Source organism: Sebastes umbrosus, chromosome 17, assembly GCF_015220745.1.
Source record: "Sebastes umbrosus isolate fSebUmb1 chromosome 17, fSebUmb1.pri, whole genome shotgun sequence".
Lineage (NCBI taxonomy): Eukaryota > Metazoa > Chordata > Actinopteri > Perciformes > Sebastidae > Sebastes > Sebastes umbrosus.
This window is the reverse complement of record NC_051285.1, coordinates 3,390,557-3,410,830: the sequence shown is the minus strand read 5'-3', so window position 1 is coordinate 3,410,830 and position 20,274 is coordinate 3,390,557. Positions and strand designations below refer to the sequence as shown.

Genomic DNA, 20,274 nt, shown 5'->3' with positions numbered 1-20,274 from the left:
GAGTGAGCTGCTTTGTCTATGAAGTAAACTGCAGGATTGAAAAGATCAAAAGTCGTTCTGGGAAATGTAGGAAATCACACACTAGAGTATATCATGTAGCTGTATCAGTAGCAAAAACAATAAAGTCAAGAAAAACACATTTTCTAATGAGTACAAAGCCAGAGTTACCCCATCTCTACATCGCATACTGGTCTAGTTCTAGTTCCTGTGGGTGTACATAATGGTATACGACTGCAACTAGGATTATTTCCCTTACTGATTCATCTGAATCGATCTATAACATGTCAAAAATAGTGAAAAATACTCATCACTATTTCTTAAAATGTCTCTAAATTGCTTTTTTTTGACCGGCAAACAGTCTAAAACCCAACAATATTTAGTTTACTATCACATAAAAACAAACATTTTAACAACAGATATGACTTGTTTGGCATTTCGAGCTTGATAATGGTCTTTGTGTTTCCTCTTCTCGGTGGGATCGTTGGACTTTGGTTTAAAAAAATGACAGCTTTGAAACGAAGACTTCACTCTTTCTGAGGGACACAGATCAAAAAGTTTACATGTGAGTTTAGTTTATTAGTTTTTATTTGTAAGTATGTTGTATCAAACATTTGGCATATCCCACATGAGATTAGAAGACACTAGTTATATAAATCAATCAACAAAAAAAGAACAAGACAGTTTTACTTCATCATTAGTCCGTTTGTTTTAAAAGATAAAACATCTGATCTTCTTGAATGATGAGGTCCTACAGAGTACATTGGTATACTGTGTGTATATCAAGCATGTTTTTGTCAATAAAAGGTATACAATGGCAGATTTTGCACATAAAAAAGTATATTTTGTGCCAGTTTATTTGTCTACTCTCCTTTTTATTTCCGTGTGCAGATGTTCACCTTTAAGCCTTTATGTTTCTACTTTTCTTCTGACAGTAAAATGCTGTGATTCAGCCCTCTGTGGAGCTCTACTTGGGTTTGGTTTGCCTCTCAGAAGACTATTACTTGAAAGATAATTGAAGCATTTTGCATGATTTGACATCTTACTTGACGTCATTGCCTCTTGTGTCACTAAAAGCAGGCTGAAACAAAAAACCCAAGTCCTTTTCCTTGAGAGTATTTGACCTGGGTCTGATGTCAACACTGACTCAGGGTCTGTCAGGGGAACCAGGAGGTCCACTGGCACCAGCGGGGCTTAGCCCAGATTGACCCCGAGCCTCTCATCTCTCCTTTTCCCACAGGAGGACTGACCTGGGTATAGCCACAAAGCACTCATGGTCAGATTTATGTCCTTTAGGCCTCAGAATTAAACCCTACATTTCTCCAGTCATCTCTGTCTGAGGTGTAATTTAAAATAGTGAGCATTATCTTTCAACATGTGAAACAACGACAGCAACATTATCAGAGTAAAACATTCAGTTTAGAGGTTTCTTTCAACACCAAGCGGCCAGAACGTCTTTGGAAAAATCAGCAAAAGCATTTTATTAGAAATAAACAGCTGGGCAACATGACTGAGAAACAAAAGAGCGCCAGCTGAATGTTAAAGAGGACATATGAAAAAGTCCCTTTTTCAGTGCTTGTGCACATAAATGTGGATATCTGGAGTGCCTACCAACCCACTGACTGTGAAATAAGACAACCCAGTCGGAGCGTTTCAGACAGAGGGTGAATACAGGTATAATCAGAGAGACAGTGTGAGAAAAATATATTGTTTGTTTGAACATTAAAGCATGTAAATATGTTCTATTAGAAACCCAAAATACATAAAGTATGAACCTGAAAATGAGCATTATATGTCCCCTTTAAAAGTGCTGAAGTGTCTCAAGCTGCAGTTCCTCCAATGACCAATAGAAAACTCTGAATATATTGAAATAAATGATGGGTCAAACATAAACGTAAACAATGCATCATTGCATTTCTTTTTCAAGTTGAGTTAGGAAATATAAAGAGCACCAAACGCTGCGTAGGGAGGAGGTCGGGGTGGATGTGTGGGTCTAAAAACATTAGACATTTGCCCAGGAGACCGGTGTTGTGTCCCGTGTGAAACCAGAAGTGAATGTTTATTTATTTGTCATTTAAGTAATAACTTCCAAAGTTATGTTAACCCAAACCTGCACGATATTTTCCGAAACCTAACTAAGTATTTTTGTTGCCTAATACAAACCAAGTCGATCTTTTTCTTAGCTTAAGTATTTTTTTTCTTGCTCAAACCTAAAGAAGTTGTTTCCTGTGAAGACGGAAGTTTATTTTGAAAAGACTGTATGCATGTAACCAGCGGAAATTGACACGTGCTGCTGGACATTCGTAGGAAAACAATTTCTAAACAAAATGAGAAAAGGTGTTTTTTCTGTAACACTTTTAAACTTCACTGCAACTGATCTTTTAATTGCTGATCCATGACGGCGTAAGACATCAGTATTTTTAATTTTGCCTCATTTTCATAAAGCTCCCATCTCAGCGTCCATGATACGGTGCAGCTGCAAAGCCCTCCTAACTCTCTATTAATACTTATCTTGGCTCACAGGTTTGAAGAAGGAGCCAAGAAGGTGTGAAGAAAAAAAGTATCAGGGAAAGTCCAGTCGCTGCCGCCTTCGCCCCGCGATGGCATCCCACGCTGATACTGTAAAAGGTCACTCACCATCAGCCAACAACAGGATATGGTTATGATAAGCATCCAATCAGAGCTCACGCTGGCTGTGATAAGCATCCAATCTGAGTCTGAGAGCTTGTCGCTGCATTCCTCAGGCTGATCTGACACTATCATGAGGTACTGATGCCGGCTGGGACACAGAGCCGAGAGGCTATTTTAGGGCCTTTACAGATAGGAGGGAGTTTCAACACAGCTGAGACAAACTGCTGCTGCTGCTGCACTCCGAAAGTGTTACTGTAGTCCTCTTTGAGTTTCTGCTCAAAACTGACCTGCTTAAGACTTTTAATGTGTTGAAAGAGATAATACTGTTAAAGGATTATGTGACAGTAGTAAGAAAGGGAGATGCTACCATGCAAAATACCGTTTCATTGCATGTTTAGTTCACATAACTAAGCTGACTGATAAGACGAAGGTTCAAGTTAGCTAATGACTGCAAATGAAAACGTTTCTGAGGTTATTAACATGCTTGGAAATATGTTGACGCATCCTCCACTCCCAATTACACTCCACTATTTCACTATTTCACAATTGCTTTCTTGTGGGAAAACAAGTCATACAATTACACTCTAAGAAAAAAATCCGTAGAAAAACAGATAATGTCCTGGCAGAAAATTACCTGGACATTTTCCGTTAAGTTTACGGACATATTCTTAGCATTTATTAAGCGACAATTAAACTGTACACACACTGCTACACCTACGTTCACAGCTAGAACGCCACCAACAACCTCACACTCACCGTGGCGGCGGCAAGCAAGAAGCCTCTGGCAATGCTAGAGCTGCTAACGTAGCACAAATACACACACTGTTTGACGGACAATCGCTATCGTTAATCCGGGCAGACAGTGTGTCGTTACGCCGGGCAGACACACAGCTGACAACCTGTTAAACTAAACTAGATGTGCGGTGGAGACTTTTACTGGGAAAGTGGCTGCATGTCCGCGACACTACACGCAGCATCGTAGCTGCTAAGTTAACGCTCCGGGACGGGTGAACTGGGAACTCAGGCACAAATCTTGTCGGTTAATGGTTAATAATTGGTTAACGAGGGTCGGTCATTGGTTAAGAAACTTTTTCAAAATTAGCATCCCTAGTTTGCTCCCATTTAGCCACAAATTGTAGTAATTTCGGCCACTGATGTTGAGTGATCAGGTCTGGCTCGCAGTCTCCAGTTCCAGTTTATCCCAAAGGTGTTTGGAGGGGGTTGAGGCCAGAGCTCTGTGCAGGCCAGTCAAGTTCTTCTACGCCACCATTTATGGACGAGGGCATTGTGAAAACAGGAACGGGACAAACACAAACACTACTGTCTAAAATATCATTGCATGTTGTAGCATGAACTAATGGGCTCAAACCATAAAAAACAGATCCAGACCAAACAAGGCCTGTGGACAGAGGACCACCTACCTCTGCCCATTTAGAGTAGAAACCTTGTGGATAAAATGACTTTACCATCATCCAGTAATTTGTGGTTCTTCTTCCAGAAACCTGTTAAAACGATGAATAACCTCTGCTGAAGATTAGCAGTGGAGACGATGCTCCGCATATTGATCCCGTAAGCAGAACCAGGTGTAGAGGATCTGTTTGTCGGCCAAAGATTGATGCAGGACTTTGGAAACAGAACGAGCAGATCCTCCAGATTATCTCAGCATGCCGTAAAAATACCCTGAAGCTCCGTCTTTGAGGACATTTCCAGCTCGCCGTTTCTCAACCTGCAGCAGGTGACATCTGTCGCTGGGCGGATGGATGGACGCGTCTCCTCGGTTTAGCCTGGGTGGCCCCGGTGGGTTAAACGAAGCCCCTTCACCCCGGTGTTTAACTTCGCTTCCTATAGCTTCACCTCTCCCAAAAACTCCTTCCAGGTAAAACTAATGGCCGCCTCCAACATCTGTGGCCCATTCACCGTTTTAATGAGCGGGAGAGAGAGGTGGAGAGAGCCGAGTATGAATGGACAAGCAGCGACTTTAACTAGCTGCCTCCGCCATTAAGAGCCTGTGGGGCAATTATGTTACCGAGCACAATGACCTCAACACCGTTTCAAAGTGTTGTACACACAACAGCCGTCACACAGCCCCATCTGATGCCTTTCTTTATATACGATATCATATAATTAAAGGATAAATAAAGTGTCCTGCAACTGTGGCAAATACTAACAATAAGTAAAGTTAATTTAAGTTAAGATAATTTAAAGGTCCCTTTTTTTAAAAAGTGACATTTACATAGCTTTTATATTATAAAGCAGGTTTAAGTGCTATATAAATACTGTGAAAGTATCGAAACGCTTAATCCACAGAGAAATACACACAGCCCGTATTCAGAAACTGAGCTTTTGAAACAAGCCGACAGGATTTCTGTCCATTTGTGATGTCACAAATCTACAATAATTAGACCATTTCACAGTTTTAAACATTCTAATGTGTCCCAGTTTATTTCCTGTTGCAGTGTATGTGAATGACATCACCTGACAGGAAGTAAACATGGACCCAAGCTGTTGCCTAGCAACGCAATTCTGTTGCAATTCCGTTGCAATTCCGTTGAAATGTACTAAAACGGAGCGTTTCAGACAGAGGGTAAATACAGGCATATTCAAGCAGACAGCATGAGGAAAATAAAGTTTTTTTTAAACATTAAAGCATGTAAACATGTTCTAGTGGAAACACAAAATACAAATATGAACCTAGAAATGAGCACGATATGGGACCTTTAAGATAAGATCAGATCAGATAAGTTAAAGATGGAAAATGGAACAAAAGGAGTCATTAAAGGAAGAATAAGGAAGAAGTTCACTGAATATAGAGAATTAGAATTTAACAAAACAAATACATCAATAGGATTATAGGAATGATCAATGAAACTTGAAGGGGACAGTAAGTTATAACAATATACATGCTCTACAAAATGTGCAAATGATCTCATCAAACTCACTTATGAATGTTGGCTGACGTTGTTCCCCGAACACGTATTACTCACTCTGTAAAATATTCGGCGGAGTGTTGCAGCGTCTGTGGTGTTAAAATGCTTTTAGAGACGTCGGTCCCTGAACCGTCTCCACCTCTCTAGATTTCTCAGGGTCAAACCTTTATGTCCATGTTTTGACTGTCAGCCTCTCTAAAGCCTCTGGGGGTCGTCTGACACAGAGCAGCCACCCTCTGTTAAATCTGCTGCTGTGAAATCATTAGAGCCCCCGACCTGCCGGTGGTCCACCAGCCCACAACACAGGACCCCGGCTCTATATGTGTGTGTGTGTGTGTGTGTGTGTGTGTGGAGGGGGAGGCTTGGTTTGATGCTTCTGACCAGTGTAAGTATAAAGAGAGGATCAACATGGATGAGTGAAGCTTGTGATTTGATGATGAATTATGTTCTTCTGGTTTTACTCTATATGCTGCTTTATGGTTCTATATCTTGCAACTATAACTTTTCAATTAACTATGTCACAATTTGGTCTTTAAGGTTCAAAATGACATTTTTTTTCTAAATAATGTTAAAAAAAACTCCCCGAATAGTCGACTATTCGATGTAAGGCGCCTGATTCGACTGCCGAGCTCACAGTCGAATCATTGCAGTGATGGAAATAATGTGGTTATTAAACAAAAGACTATTCCATTCTGGCTTTATGGGGTGCTGAATGTCTAATTTTACATAGAATTTGCTTGGTTTCTCACAAATAATCATGCCTATTTTGTTTTAAATATCAGCCTATTAATAATATTGTTACCTAAAGGATTTGAAATTATGAAACACAAAAAAAATCCTCACTTTTGAGAGGAAATAACTGGAAAAAGTTTGGTATTTTAACACGATAAATAGCATAAATTATTATTTTTTTGTCAAAATAATCATTTAATGCATTGTCTCAGCACTTATGAATTATGTTGGCCTAAAAAAAGAACAGAAAACATCCCCATTATAGTAATAAATGAAACAGTAACACAAGTTTTTACACCGTTAATGTTTCCTTGCCAGACAGTAAAATGTTTCCTGTGTATCATCTTGACATATACTGATGATCTTTGTATTAATTAAACCAATTAGTAGATTGTCAGAAAATTAATTGACGTACATTTTTAATGATCGATCAGTCATTTATGAGGCAAACATATCAAACATTTCTTGGTTGCAGTTTCTCAAATGTGAAGACTTGCATCCTTTTTCTCTGCTTTATACAGCCTAAGTGAAAACTGAATATCTTAACAGATGAATTAATAATGAAAATAATCATTAATTGTAGTTTTGAGTATTAAGGTTGCTCATTTCACTTCTGCACTGAAATTCCCCAAAAATCTAAATTCAGTGATGCTGTGTGACGTCTTTTCTTTTAGATTTTCCGCTGATGACATTTAGGTTTTCTTTTATTTATTCCAAACAAATTACTGCTGCTGCTGGAAAATAAAACACTCTCCTCCTCCTTCCTATTCAAGCTTTTATAAACCATCATGAACTGCTTACAGGTTGAGTTTTATTACATTCATTTATATAAAAAAAAGTGTCAGATCATTGCTGTTGAAATGACTAAACACAAAAAGTCTAAAAGGTTGTTGCAGAAAGTGTTGGGCGTTTATGTCAGTTTACGTCCCTTCATCCCGTCACCGTCACCTCGCTGCTCCACATTCCAGCCGTCCCTGCTCTTATCTTTATTGGCTGAGGACGAGCAGAATTACTGCAGTTAGAGGACAGTTTCTGGAGACGTATAGATGTCCACAGAGAGACCAGAGACGACGACCACTTATCAATGACAGAAGAGAATAAAATATATATAACAGGAGAAGAAAGCAGCTTCTCATATGGTGGAGAATATTCTGTGTTTACTGCTATCTGAGTTCAGATAATGAGATACTGAAGAAAGTGAGAGAATAAGCTGTTGTGGAGTGGCCGTAGTAAAAGTAAATGGTCTGGTAAAGCTCCCAAATGACAAACAATAAACTGTCTCGTCTTTAGTCTCAGCTTGAGGAGACTCAGCTCGGACTCAGAGCTTTGATTTGTATATTTAGACAAAGAAAACCTGTTATTCTTTTGATATTCTGTATATATGCATGAGACATTGTGTGTTTTTATATATGTATTTTACATTAAACTTCTCCACTGAAACATTACTCCACCTTAAACCAAAGTAATTCACGTCAACATTAACCATTTTATTAAAAGAATTACATTAGGTTTTGTTGTTATTTTTGCCCAACAATATATGACTGATAACTCACATCATATTATATGCGTCAGGCATACAAGACAAGTCAATTAAGCTGATCATTTTATGTGAGACATCTAAATTAGATCACCAGCAGTTAGATCGTATTTCACCACCCGTGAAAAAAACTGAATGATCGTCTGAATCTAATTTATTTTTAATGTTATAAGTTGCAGTTGCATGAAAAAACACAAACAACATTGCAGCTAAAAGTAATGCAATTTTAAAAAATAAGACAATAATAGCTAAAAGATGGCAAATAAATGACAAAGATGTCAATTAAAACAGTCACATTCAGCCCACAAACTGTGACAAAAGTGTATAGTAAAGAAAGACGTCCCTATAGGGTCATCTTAAAGGGTCTGTTCACTTAAATTACACCAAAAAAAGAACAGATTTTCTTTCTAGTGGCATCTTTTATCCGGATTTTCCATCCATCCATCCATTATCTGTATAACCGCTTATCCTATTCAGGGTAGCTGCGAAGGCGGGGTATACACCCTGGACAGTTCGCCAGACTATCACAGGGCTGACACGTAGAGACAGACTATCCGGGTTTTGAAATATCTAAATTTATATCAGTAAATGCTCACGCCATTGAAACATTAAAACCTCTACAGCATCATTTCTTTCCGGGAACAATGTCCTGTTAATCTGAATGATCCACAGAGAACTACTAACAGTTTATTTGGTAAAAAAAGGAAACAGTGCTAGAGAGATATCTCAAAACTTAAAAGCACATCTATATCTGCATGTCTAGACACCATTAGGGTTGAGAGAGACTGCTCTTTTTGTTGTTATTTGTGTGAACGAAGCCTTTAAATCCAGTGAATTTCTAAAAGAAGATTGACGTATACAGAATTTGTTTACCAGCAAAACTCAAGATGGTGAATGTCATGATTCAAAACATGCTTGATGAGAATAAGCAGCTTGCTTTTCCCAAGGATTGATCTTGTTATCCCATTTTTTATTATTAGATCTTCTCCAAAATTCTGTTAGCTTGATGAGATGACCTCAATCTGACCTTGAACAGAATAGAGCAGGATACGCTTTTAGCACCTTGTGCACCCAGACTCTACTTTAGGCCCACAGAGGACAATGAGTATAGGTTTCTTTGGGCCTACTGATGGCATGACCCAGTCTGCCCACATTTCCCAGAATGAGGAGGGGCTGCCACGTCTAATTGTACCCAATGGGTTCAATTAGCTTTGCGTGTGAGCGTCGATGCACGCCAGAGGTGGATATATATACTGTAAAGAGAGCCTCCTGTATGATAAACACTCGGGGCTGAGCGTGCTCCGCAGCGTTTTTTCCGTGCTGAGCGCCGAGCTCGGCTTTGAATCAGAGGGAATATTTGTTTGGAAATGTAGAGTTGTAGGGTAAGCACTCTGAAGAGGAGGGAAGCAGTGTGTCTATTGAAAAATCTACATGATGACACAAACAATTATGAGGAGAATTCATAACACGGCCAAGATGGCTCCCTATGACCTATTTTGGATGTTTCCCCTGGCAGAGCAGCAAGAGGAGAGAGAGAGAGAGAGAGAGAGATGACTGGAGTCTATTGGGGTTGAAAGCAAAATATGAAGAGACTATTACCGCTGGCCAAGTCTTTCAGCACCTCCAGCGATAGCAAGGAGAAAAGAGTAGAGGAAGGAGATCAAAAAGAGGAAAAGGTTCTGGTTAAAGGTTTTAGAGACAGAATGGAGAGAGAGAGAAGTGGAGGAGAAAGTGATGCAGAGTAAAGAAGGGGGGGATGGGAGTATGACCAGTATTGTATTTCATCTCTGTGTAGTGGACGTCTTAATCAACACTGTCAGGTTTTCTTTCAGGAGGCTGCATGGTGTTTTTCATGCTGACAGCGAAGGTAACATGTGAGTGAGAGGAGGATGTGCCTTCGTTCTGCTCATAAGCGACACCAGCTTGCATTCAAATAATCACAAAGTTAAAAAGTTGCAATCATCTTAAAAAGGTTTTGTATTATATTATAATTTTGCACATCTGAGTTCTGCATATTAAAATGAAAAAAAAAATGCATTTAAATCCATCTACAAAGGTTTTAGGTAAAGTGGCACAAAAGGATACAAACACCATGAAGTCTGATTAAACCAAAGGTATTAAAGCACCACAGGGACACTATAAGTCCCTTTATGGATACTGTATGTAGCTCACACCTTTTCAGATCCTCTCTTATTTATTATTCATGATTTTGATTTTCAATAATTTATGGAAAAGTTGAAATAAATCTTAAATATAAATGTGTTTCCATAATCATCCAATTGTTCATTAGGTGGTCTTTCTGTGCTCTTTTATATTTTATAGATCTTTTTTCTTTGTATTGTCCCAATCATTTCTGTTTGTGTCACTGCATTCTGTCTGCGCTATATTTTGAAAACTGCCACACAAATAAAGGCAATTCTTTATAATACTACTTAAACTTTAAGATTATTTATTCAAGGATGTTATAATGCCACCACAAAAATACTTCAGTTCTGCTTTCAGGATGTTACTGAAAGTAAAAGTCATGCAGTGTGCATAATTAATGTTATAGGAGTAGTTTCCCTTCAGAGTGTTAAATTAATGATGCATTAAAGTGGAAGCAGTATTTTAGGGGTTGTGGCTCCTGCAGGTGGTTTAACCCCCTCTAGGTAATAATTATGCATTTTATGAGTCAATCATATGTTTTAACTGAAATCTGCAAAAGAAACTCAAGACTCCAGGTAAGTAGAGTTTCATATTTCCTTCTGATTTATAGCAAAATAAAGAAGTGTAAAGTTGAGCAATATATAAATACCTAAATCCCCCCCTGTCTCAGTACTATTGAGAAAACTACATATAAACTAATTTATAGCCTTTAAGTATGCACTTTATTTTGATATACTAAAAAGTCATATCAAAGGGCTTTATGTTCTTATAGTAATAGCAGGAGATACAAAAACATATATAACATAACTAAAAGGTGCATCAGATTTTATTGCTTGAAAATTAGGGATACTGATTTTATCTAAAAAAACGATCATTAATATTGTAGATATATTTTAGGAATATAAAAGAATACGCCTACCATAGGAAAAAAACATCACATGGTATTATTAAATGTTTTAAAGCTCTATATGCGCATTTAGAAATATTGTTTTTTTAAGCCTTTTTTCAAGGCTGTTTTCATATATGCAATCCACTGTTTGTAATTACAACAGTCTATAAACCAACTTTTAAGTAGATGAGCTTACAGACAAACCCATCAAGTACACTAAAGAGAAAACAACCTCAACATTCAAAAACAAAACAAAACCAAGAAAAGAAATAACAATAATAAAATGACAAAAAGAAAGAGTAGAGTTATAAAAAAACAAAATAACAAAGCAAACAAAATAATAATAATAATAATAGTACAAAAATATGAGAGTAATAATAAATGAATTTAGAAATATTGTATGTGAATGTTTCCGTGCAGTATTCTGTGTAAAATCCGTGTAAAATAAGGGACATAAGGTTGTGACTGATGATTATTTATTGTAACAAGAGGTGGACGGTGAAATATGCTGCAGCCTGCAGAGCTGTAAACAGAGAGCAGGCCAGGAGAGCTTTTATGGAATACATGTAACCCTGCTGGACGGTGACACCTCCTGATTTATGGCTGTATTTAGATAAGACGCGGCCGTAAATGGTTTCTAAATAGCACCAAGGTCATGTAATGTAATGGGATAATGTTTTTAGGCGATGGAGACAAGATGATGTGTTTAGTGTGTCAGGAGCTGAGGGGAATTAATGCAGAGATAAAGCCAGCTGTATGGTGACAACAGTGTCTGTCCAAAAAAATACCAAATAATTCATCAAGCTGTTCATTTACACTTCCCCAGAGCGCTCTGACACATACCTTATGTTATTACTGGAATAATGCTGTCGAAATGCAGCCAATTAACGCACAAAACCAGCATTACACGTTTAAGAAAATATGAAAGAAATCCTAGAAAATCTTTAAAAAAGCATCAGCATCAAGCACCCCTTTTTTTTTTATTTTCTATTAACTTATTTGTTGATTTCATTTATTATAACTCTCGTATTTTTGTATTATTATTATTTTTTTTTTAAATAAATAAAATTTTAAAAAAATTTAAATAAAAAAGCATCAGGCTGAAGGAGCTGCAAAGGAAAACAGACTGATAATTGAATATTTCCAGAATAAAAATGATGTTGTGAAACAACATTGAAGTGGGACTGAGATTTAATTCAATACATTGTCATGTTTTAATATAAACTAAATGCTCACTCTTCTAAAATGAATTATCCCAAAAGAGAAAAGCTTAGTTCTTAAAAGCAGGGGTACTAAATATCAATATATATAAGCCTTTAAATATCAAGTCTGTGAATTAAAATTATTTGATTTGTCAAATAAAGCAGAGCGTATATGTTTTTTCTTCTTTTAATTGTATATATGCGCAACTTCAAAATCAATTTCAGTTCAATTTGCTAGACGATCGAGCACGAGTTAACAAACCAAATAACATAAAGAAATTATTGTCACCACTGAATTCCCAAAATCACACCTAATAAACATCCTTAGCCAAACAGAAGGGTGCGTAAATGCTGTGCGTAAAACCTCTCCAACCACTCCAACTGAAAAAATACCTTTTTTTCTCAAAACTTGAGACACTTAAAACACTTTTCTTCTCATTATGTGCACGTCTGTGTAGCAAACCATCTACCAACAAGCAAGGCAAGGCAAGGCAGCTTTATTTGTGTTGCACATTTCAGCAACAGGGCAATACAAAGTGCTTCACATAAACATTCAAGAACATTAAGACAAAGTGCAAAAGAACATTAAGACATAATTAAAACAGTTATAAAAACATTAAAGATTAGAAAATAAAAACAACCTTAAAATAAAAGCTAGGACAGAAGCTAAAATAGAATATAACACACAATAGTAAAAGCTCTAGTGCAGTATATAAGATCATTATTTGATTTAATAAAAGGCAGCAGCAGCAAACAGGAACGTTTTAAGCAGCTATTTGCTCCTTGTGTGTATTATGGCACCATGGCGCATGTTATTGCAAACGTCTCTCTTGACTCTCCTCCCATCTCTGGGACGCTTTTCCTGTATTGGCTGCCTCCAATTCCACGCTGACATCCAAATCATATAAACCTGGGCTGCCTCACACCTTCACCAGGGGTCAAATTTCTTGGACAAATCAGAGCAGAAGCCTTTTTTGGTGAAAACAGTTGCAAGAAAGTGGAGATTTCAAGATTTCTTCTCTGGAATTATAAACTTTTTTTTTTACTGCCTCTTTCACCTGAGTTTACATAGTTAACTCCTTAAAAACCTACTGTACCTGCTGGATACAAGTGGGCTCATTTCCAATCAATTTATGCAATTCCAAGAGACTGTTTATGGACCCCAGCAGAACTATTCAAATACACAATTTTTAGAATATGCGAAAATAACACATTTATACTGCATGCTAAAAACTGCATGTTTCTGCCCCAAACGGCATGGGATTATCATATAGTGGAGATGTCTGTAAAGAAAGACTCATGGGTACCCTTAGAACCCCATTTTCATTCCCATATATTGAGGTCAGAGGTCAAGCGACCCCTGTGAAAATGGCCAATGCCAGTTTTTCCTCGCCAAAATTTAGCCTTACGTCTTTTAATTAAAAAAAATAAATTTGCTAGAAACATCTGGCGGGCCAAAACAAACCTTATGGCGGGCCCCCTTTGGCCAACGGGCCCCACTTTGGGCAGCCCTCACTGTAAAAAGTGTAAAATAACGGAAATGTTCCTGCAGCAGGGGCGTACATAAATTAACATAAATTAATTGTTAAAATAGAGTCATAAACCTCTAAAAAACAGAATAATTATCTTTAAAAATGATCAAGAGAAGCTTAAATACAGATAATTACGATTGTGATTACAAAAAATACTGTAAATCTAAGACCATTTACATATAAATCAGAAATGAAACATGTAATTTTTAAAAAAAAATTCTGTCATTTTGAAATACAGACAAAAAATGTAAAATTTCTTGAAAAAAACTGTAAAAAAACAGTTTTTTTTTTTTAACAGTGTAGACTCTCCTCCCATCCTGGGATGCTTTTCAGACATTAACATACACTGCAACCAAGAAATAAACTGGGACACATTTAGAATGTTTACGTTTAAAACTGTGTCAAGGGTCTAAATATTGTATATTTGTGACATTACAAATGGGCAGAAATCCTGACAGCTTGTTTCAAATGCAGAGTTTCTGAATACGGACTAAGTGTATTTCCCTGTGGATTGAGTGTTTCGATACTTTCCCAGTATTTATATAGGACTTCAGCCTGCTTTTTAATAAAAAAAAACATGAAAATCTCACTTTTTTATAATATGGGACCTTTAACAGGTTTTCTTTTGTATTAACAGTAAAGCACTGTTTTTAGCAATAACAGGAGTACTGTTGAAATCCTGCTGTAAATTAACAGCAATTGTTTACAGTGTAGACTCTCCTCCCATCCTGGGTGCTTTTCCTCTATTGGCTGCCTCCTTTGCACGCTGACATCCAAAATCATATAAGGTGCCTCACACCTTCACCAGGGGTCAAATTTCTTGGACAAATCAGAGCAGAAGCCTCTTTTTGGAAAACAGTCGCAAGAAAGTGGAGATTTTGAGATTTCTTCTCTGGAATTATAAACTTTTTTTTTTCACCCTCTGCTGAAGTCTCTTTCAGAATGAAGACAATGTAAAAAACATATATATATATATCATTTTCTATCCCTCTCATGATGAACCTCATTGGGAGCTACCAGCACCACCACCACCACCACCTGATGCACGAACCTTTCCCCTTCGTGCAGCGGTGCCACCAGGATGCTCCATACTTCCAGAGCTGGGTGGTGAACCACGGAGAGGTGCCTCCAGACTTCCAGGTCCAGACGCCGTACCCTGGAGACGCGCAGCCCGGAGCGACGCACGATGCGCGGCTGCTGGAGGGGCTCCAGGCGGCCAGCGGGAAGAGGAGGACGAGCGGGCCGAAGAAGGAGCGCCGGAGGACGGAGAGCATCAACACGGCCTTCGCGGAGCTCCGGGAGTGTATCCCCAACGTGCCTGCAGACACTAAACTGTCTAAGATTAAAACTTTACGCCTGGCGACCAGCTACATCGCCTACCTGATGGACGTGCTGGACAAAGACACCGGAGAGACGGAAGGCTTCAAGGCCGAGATTAAGAAATATGAGAACAGAGATCTGAAGAGGAAACGGGAGCCGGTGAGTTCTAGAATCCTCCGAAACGTTCAAGTTCTAGAATCCTCCGAAACGTTCTAAAGAACTCCCAGCAGATAGTTCGATTCTTTCTGAAAAGTTCTAGAATCCTCCAAAATAAACTCCAAACACAGTTCAGCAGCTAGTTCCATTTGTTTCTGAACTTTCTGAGTCATTCTATAATTACAGTTCATGTCAACCAAAAAGTGAAGAAATCAGTTTACTTTTTTGATAAATAATTTAGTTGATGTGACTTCAGTGTGTATAACGATATAAACACAATGCATATTTGAATGAGGTGAAATGTTGATTATTTATTTATTTGGATATTACAGCAACACGCCATTGTGAGTAAAGCCTACAAGACTTGTTGTATTGGATCATAAACAAAAATGCCTTTAAATATAATTAGATGCACCACAGTCATTTTTTAGCTTTATTGGCTAAGAATATAATTGTAGTTATAATTCAGATAATAACCAAACTGAAAAACCTACAAACTCTCACTCTTTAAATCCTGTTTTATATTTAGGTTTTGAGGTTTAATTTCAATGTGACTTCCCAGTTAAATAAAGGTTGAAAGATTGAAGCATATTTTAAATTCCACCTTAAAATATTGTCTTTCCATTTAAACCCTTTTTTCAGGCCTCCAGCTATTTGTACAATGACTCCAAACGCCATTGTGAGTTTAGCCTACAAGACTATAGCCTTGCTATATTGGATCATAACAAAAATGCCATTAAATATAATAAGGATGCACCACAGTCATTTTTTAGAATCAATTGGCTGAGAATATAATTTAATCATATTTTTTGTTGGGAATTGTAGTCAGGGGATCTGAAAAGGAAACGGGAGCCGGTAAGTTAAAAGCAGTTCAGCAGCTAGTTAGATTTTTCTGAACTTTCTGAGTCATTGTACAAATAGCTCGAGGCCTGGAAAAAGGGTTAAAATGGAAAGACAATATTTTAAAATATGCTCTGATTTATCAGACTGCAGCAACTATTCAACCTTTATTTAACTGGGAAGTCACATTGAGATTAAACCTCAAAACCTAAATATAAAACTGTTTTATTTTATGATTTTAAGAGTGAGAGTTTATAGTTTTGCTTATTATCTGAATTAATTCCCAACGAAAATATTATTAAATTATATTCTTAGCCAATTGATTCTAAAAAATGACTGTGATGCATCCTTATTATATTTAATGGCATTTTTGTTATGATCCAATAAAATCCAAAAGGCTATATATAGTCTTGTAGGCTCCTCACAATGGCGTGTTGCTGTAAAATCCAAATAAATAAATAATCAACATTTCATTAGCATGGTCTTTAGACGCTTATATCCTCAAACACACTGCAGTCACATTTACTAAAATATGCTCTGATTTATCAGACTGCAGCAAACCTTCAACCTTTATTTAACTGGGAAGTCACATTGACATTAAACCTCTTTTACAAGTGAAACCCCAGCGTTTTAAAACAAAACCTAATATAAAAGAGAGTTTATAGTTTTGCTTTTTTTCAGTCTGGTTATTATCTGAATTATAACTACAATTCCCAACAAAAAATATTATTAAATTATATTCTCAGCGAATTGATTCTATTATATTTAATGGTATTTTTGTTTATGATCCAATATAACAAGGCTATTGTCTTGTAGGCTTTACTCAAAATGGCGTGTTGCTGTAATATCCAAATAAATAAATAAATAAATAAATAATCAACCTAATTAAAATATGCTCTGATTTATCAGACTGCAGCAAACCTTCAACCTTTTATTTAACTGGGAAGTCACATTGAGATTAAACCTCTTTTACAAGTGAAGTTTTAAAACAAAACCTAAATATAAAAGAGAGTTTATAGTTTTGCTTTTTTTCAGCCTGATTATTATCTTAATTATAACTACAATTCTCAACGAAAAATATTATTAAATTATATTCTGAGCCAATTGATTCTAAAAAAATGATTGTGGTGCAGCCTATTATATTTAATGGCATTTTTGTTATGATCCAATATAACAAGGCTATAGTCCAGACAATATTTTAAGGTGGAATTTAAAATATGCTTCAACCTTTCAACCATTATTTAACTGGGAAGTCACATTGAGATTAAACCTCTTTTACAAGGCAAGGCAAGTTTATTTATATAGCACATTTCACACACAAAGGCAATTCAAAGTGCTTTACATATATAAAAGCAAGATAAAAAAGCACAAAGTGCATTAGATAGAAATGAATAAAATAATATAAAACTATAAGTTAAAAGAAAAAAAATAAAAGGATAATAAAAACAATCAAAAGACAGTAAAGTGCAGCATTTGATCAATTAAGAAAAGCGTCTGAGAACAGTTTGGTCTTGAGTGGAGATTTAAAAGTGGCCACTTTACAAGTGAACCCCAACGTTTTAAAACAAAACCTAAATATAAAAGAGAGTTTATAGTTTTGCTTTTTTTCAGTCTGATTATTATCTGAATTATAACTACAATTCCCAACAAAAAATATTATTAAATTATATTCTCAGCCAATTGATTCTAAAAAATGACTGTGGTGCAGCCTATTATATTTAATGGCATTTTTGTTTATGATCCAATATAACAAGGCTATAGTCTTGTAGGCTTTACTCACAATGGCGTGTTTCTGTAATATCCAAATAAATAAATAATCAACATTTCACCTCTTTAAAATATGCTTGCTGTTTAGACCTTTATATCCTCACACACACTGAAATCACATTTATAATAAAATAAAATAATATCTGAGGCTGCTGATCACCATGACAACTAGTCTATATCATTTATATCCTCATAAATATATATAGCTATTGTTTTCACTTTAAAGCAACAATTCCTCACAATGTATATAGGTCGATAACGATAACTAGTATTATTTATTTGCAATTATTATTATTTTGCAAATTTCACCCACTCTGGGACTAATAAAGGAATCTTATCTCTTATTTGTTATTTAAAAAATATGTATAATTATTTAATATTACATAATATATATATATATATATATATATATGTATGTGATATTTTGTTATATATTCGTTAAATTGTTTTTGGTTTAGTTTCATTTGAAGTTTAGTCTCATTGATCAAGGTTTCACATAATGAAAGCCTGTGATGTCATGGCTCTGAAGGCCCCACATTGACGTCTAAGTTTACATCATGACGAAAAACAGCCACATTTTCGTAGGTCTTTCCAGATCTCAGAGGAGTGTAAATATAATATAAAGTATGTTGTGTAGATATAAAGCAGGAAATGCAATAGACCTCTCTGACTCTCAGTAAACTAAAGGTGGAGGTCCCTGTATTTTGCAGCCTGCTGATGGTAACTTGGTGTGTTTTTTGGTGTCACAGACTGACGGCCTGCAGGACTCATTCGGAGCCGAGAAGAAGGTGACCAAGGGCCGGACCGGGTGGCCTCAGCAGGTCTGGGCTCTGGAGCTCAACCAGTGACCCTCCTCCTCCTCTGATATAGAAGAAAAAACCCTCCTCAGAGACTCTGGATTGAAATCAGATAAAAAACCACTGAACCAGACTGAACCTAAACACACCGCTGTGCATGCAATGATGCACAAAATTGGAGAGAATTAAAGGACAACATGCAAAAACAAGGTGAGAAGGACACTTGGAAGGAACATGGACACTTTGTGGACCTTCTTCTTCTTCTCTCCTGGTGCGGTTGTATGATATTTGTGGTATTTTCTGCTCTTTTTTTTGATGTTTCCACTCCTTCCAGTGCTGTAGACCAGATGTGGCAAGAAAAAAAAAAACATCTGTCTCCCCTAAAAATGTGTTTCTATCTGGCGTGGAGTGGCGGTGGTTTTCCACCATCTGATGGGTGCTGGAGCAGAAAATAAATACATTATAACATTATGGCAATGTGGTGTAAATGCAAAGTGTGTTGTGGTCTGAGAGGAACGCCATTACTGAGGTGCAAAATGAAACTTATTTTTATTATTTTAAATTCCAGCTCAGCTATAACTGGGGAGGGGGGGTTGCTGTGTTGTTTCCTGTTTGGTAATTTATGACAAATCACAGCCACACGAGCTGCACAGCTGAATATTAACATTTCTCAGAGTGAGTTTCCAGAAGATTTACAGGTGTTGATTTGTCTAATCAGAAAGCAGTTATGAGGATCAGATATCTTTTATAATTTGACTTTAATTAGAATGTTAAGAAACTGTTTGGCCATGTGTTGCCAGTATGTTGTGAGTTAGTTTAATGGGAACGAAATCAATTGTGATATATATATATATTTTATTTCATTACTCAGTATGGCCTGAACGTTTCTATAATTTGTAAATTTTCAGTTGCAAAAAGTTTACAAAACACGACGTGGTGTTAAATCTAAAATATATATTTTAATTTTAAACATTTATTATTAATACAATCAATTGATAGACTTCTTTGTAATGTGATGTCATGTAAAAAACTGAAATTAAATAAAATAAAAATCTAGAAATAGCCCAGAGGAAACACATTTTTAAGGGGAAACTTTTTTTTTTGTTACTGTTTCATCCAGCTGAATTTGGCTCAGTCAGAATATTAAAATAAATATTATTAATCCAGTATTACCGGTCAGATATGTCCTGACTGTAAACTATAGCGGCTGTTGTTGATGTTTCTTCTTGTAGAAAATTATTCAATTTTACTGAATCTACCTCAAAAAATTAAATGTCACTGTCCGTTCTGACGCACAGCTTTCACTATAAACACTACAATTTAAAAAAGGGACAAAAGGTTTTTATTTCTGTGCGAAATGTTGATTGAAATGTACATTGGATGTGAAGTTATATATAGTTCCGTAAATAAATGAATTATTTTAAGTCACTCCAGCTGTAGTGAAGGTGTTTTTTTTGTTTCTTATTTAACGCTTAAAGGAATTAATGTCTTATTATTATTATTATTATTATTATTATTCCCCAATAACCAGGCCATGTCTTCATTTTCTTGCTTTGTCTTTTACCTGTTTTTTTTGGGTAAGTAACGGTTATAATCAATGGGGAAAAAAAATAAAAATCACCTGAAAAAATGTTCTGAAATTAATCAAATAATCACCACATAATTTAATAACAATATAAGTAGGGGTTAATTCTAAATTAATTCAAAAATGTTTTTTTTCTTTTTTAACTTAATCCCAGAATACATGGCCTTTGGATATACTGAAATTCTGATTATTTTCTAGAAATTCCACTTTATTATAT

The 20,274-nt window shown here is 36.3% G+C and overlaps 1 protein-coding gene and 1 long non-coding RNA gene across 2 annotated transcripts; one reads left to right on the top strand and one right to left on the bottom strand.

Moving 5' to 3' along the window:
* Positions 1–330: 330 nt before the first annotated feature.
* LOC119476323 lies at positions 331–14,773 on the bottom strand. Its single transcript, XR_005203994.1, has 3 exons — positions 14,644–14,773; positions 1,044–1,247; positions 331–533 (listed from the first exon to the last, which is right to left on the bottom strand). It is a non-coding gene; the product is annotated as an uncharacterized LOC119476323 (long non-coding RNA).
* Positions 14,203–18,943, top strand: LOC119476322 (heart- and neural crest derivatives-expressed protein 1-like). Its single transcript, XM_037749741.1, has 2 exons — positions 14,203–15,071; positions 18,425–18,943. Exons 1-2 carry the CDS (start codon positions 14,586–14,588, stop codon positions 18,521–18,523), a joined length of 585 nt encoding a protein of 194 aa, XP_037605669.1. The 5' UTR covers positions 14,203–14,585; the 3' UTR covers positions 18,524–18,943.
* Positions 18,944–20,274: the final 1,331 nt, after the last annotated feature.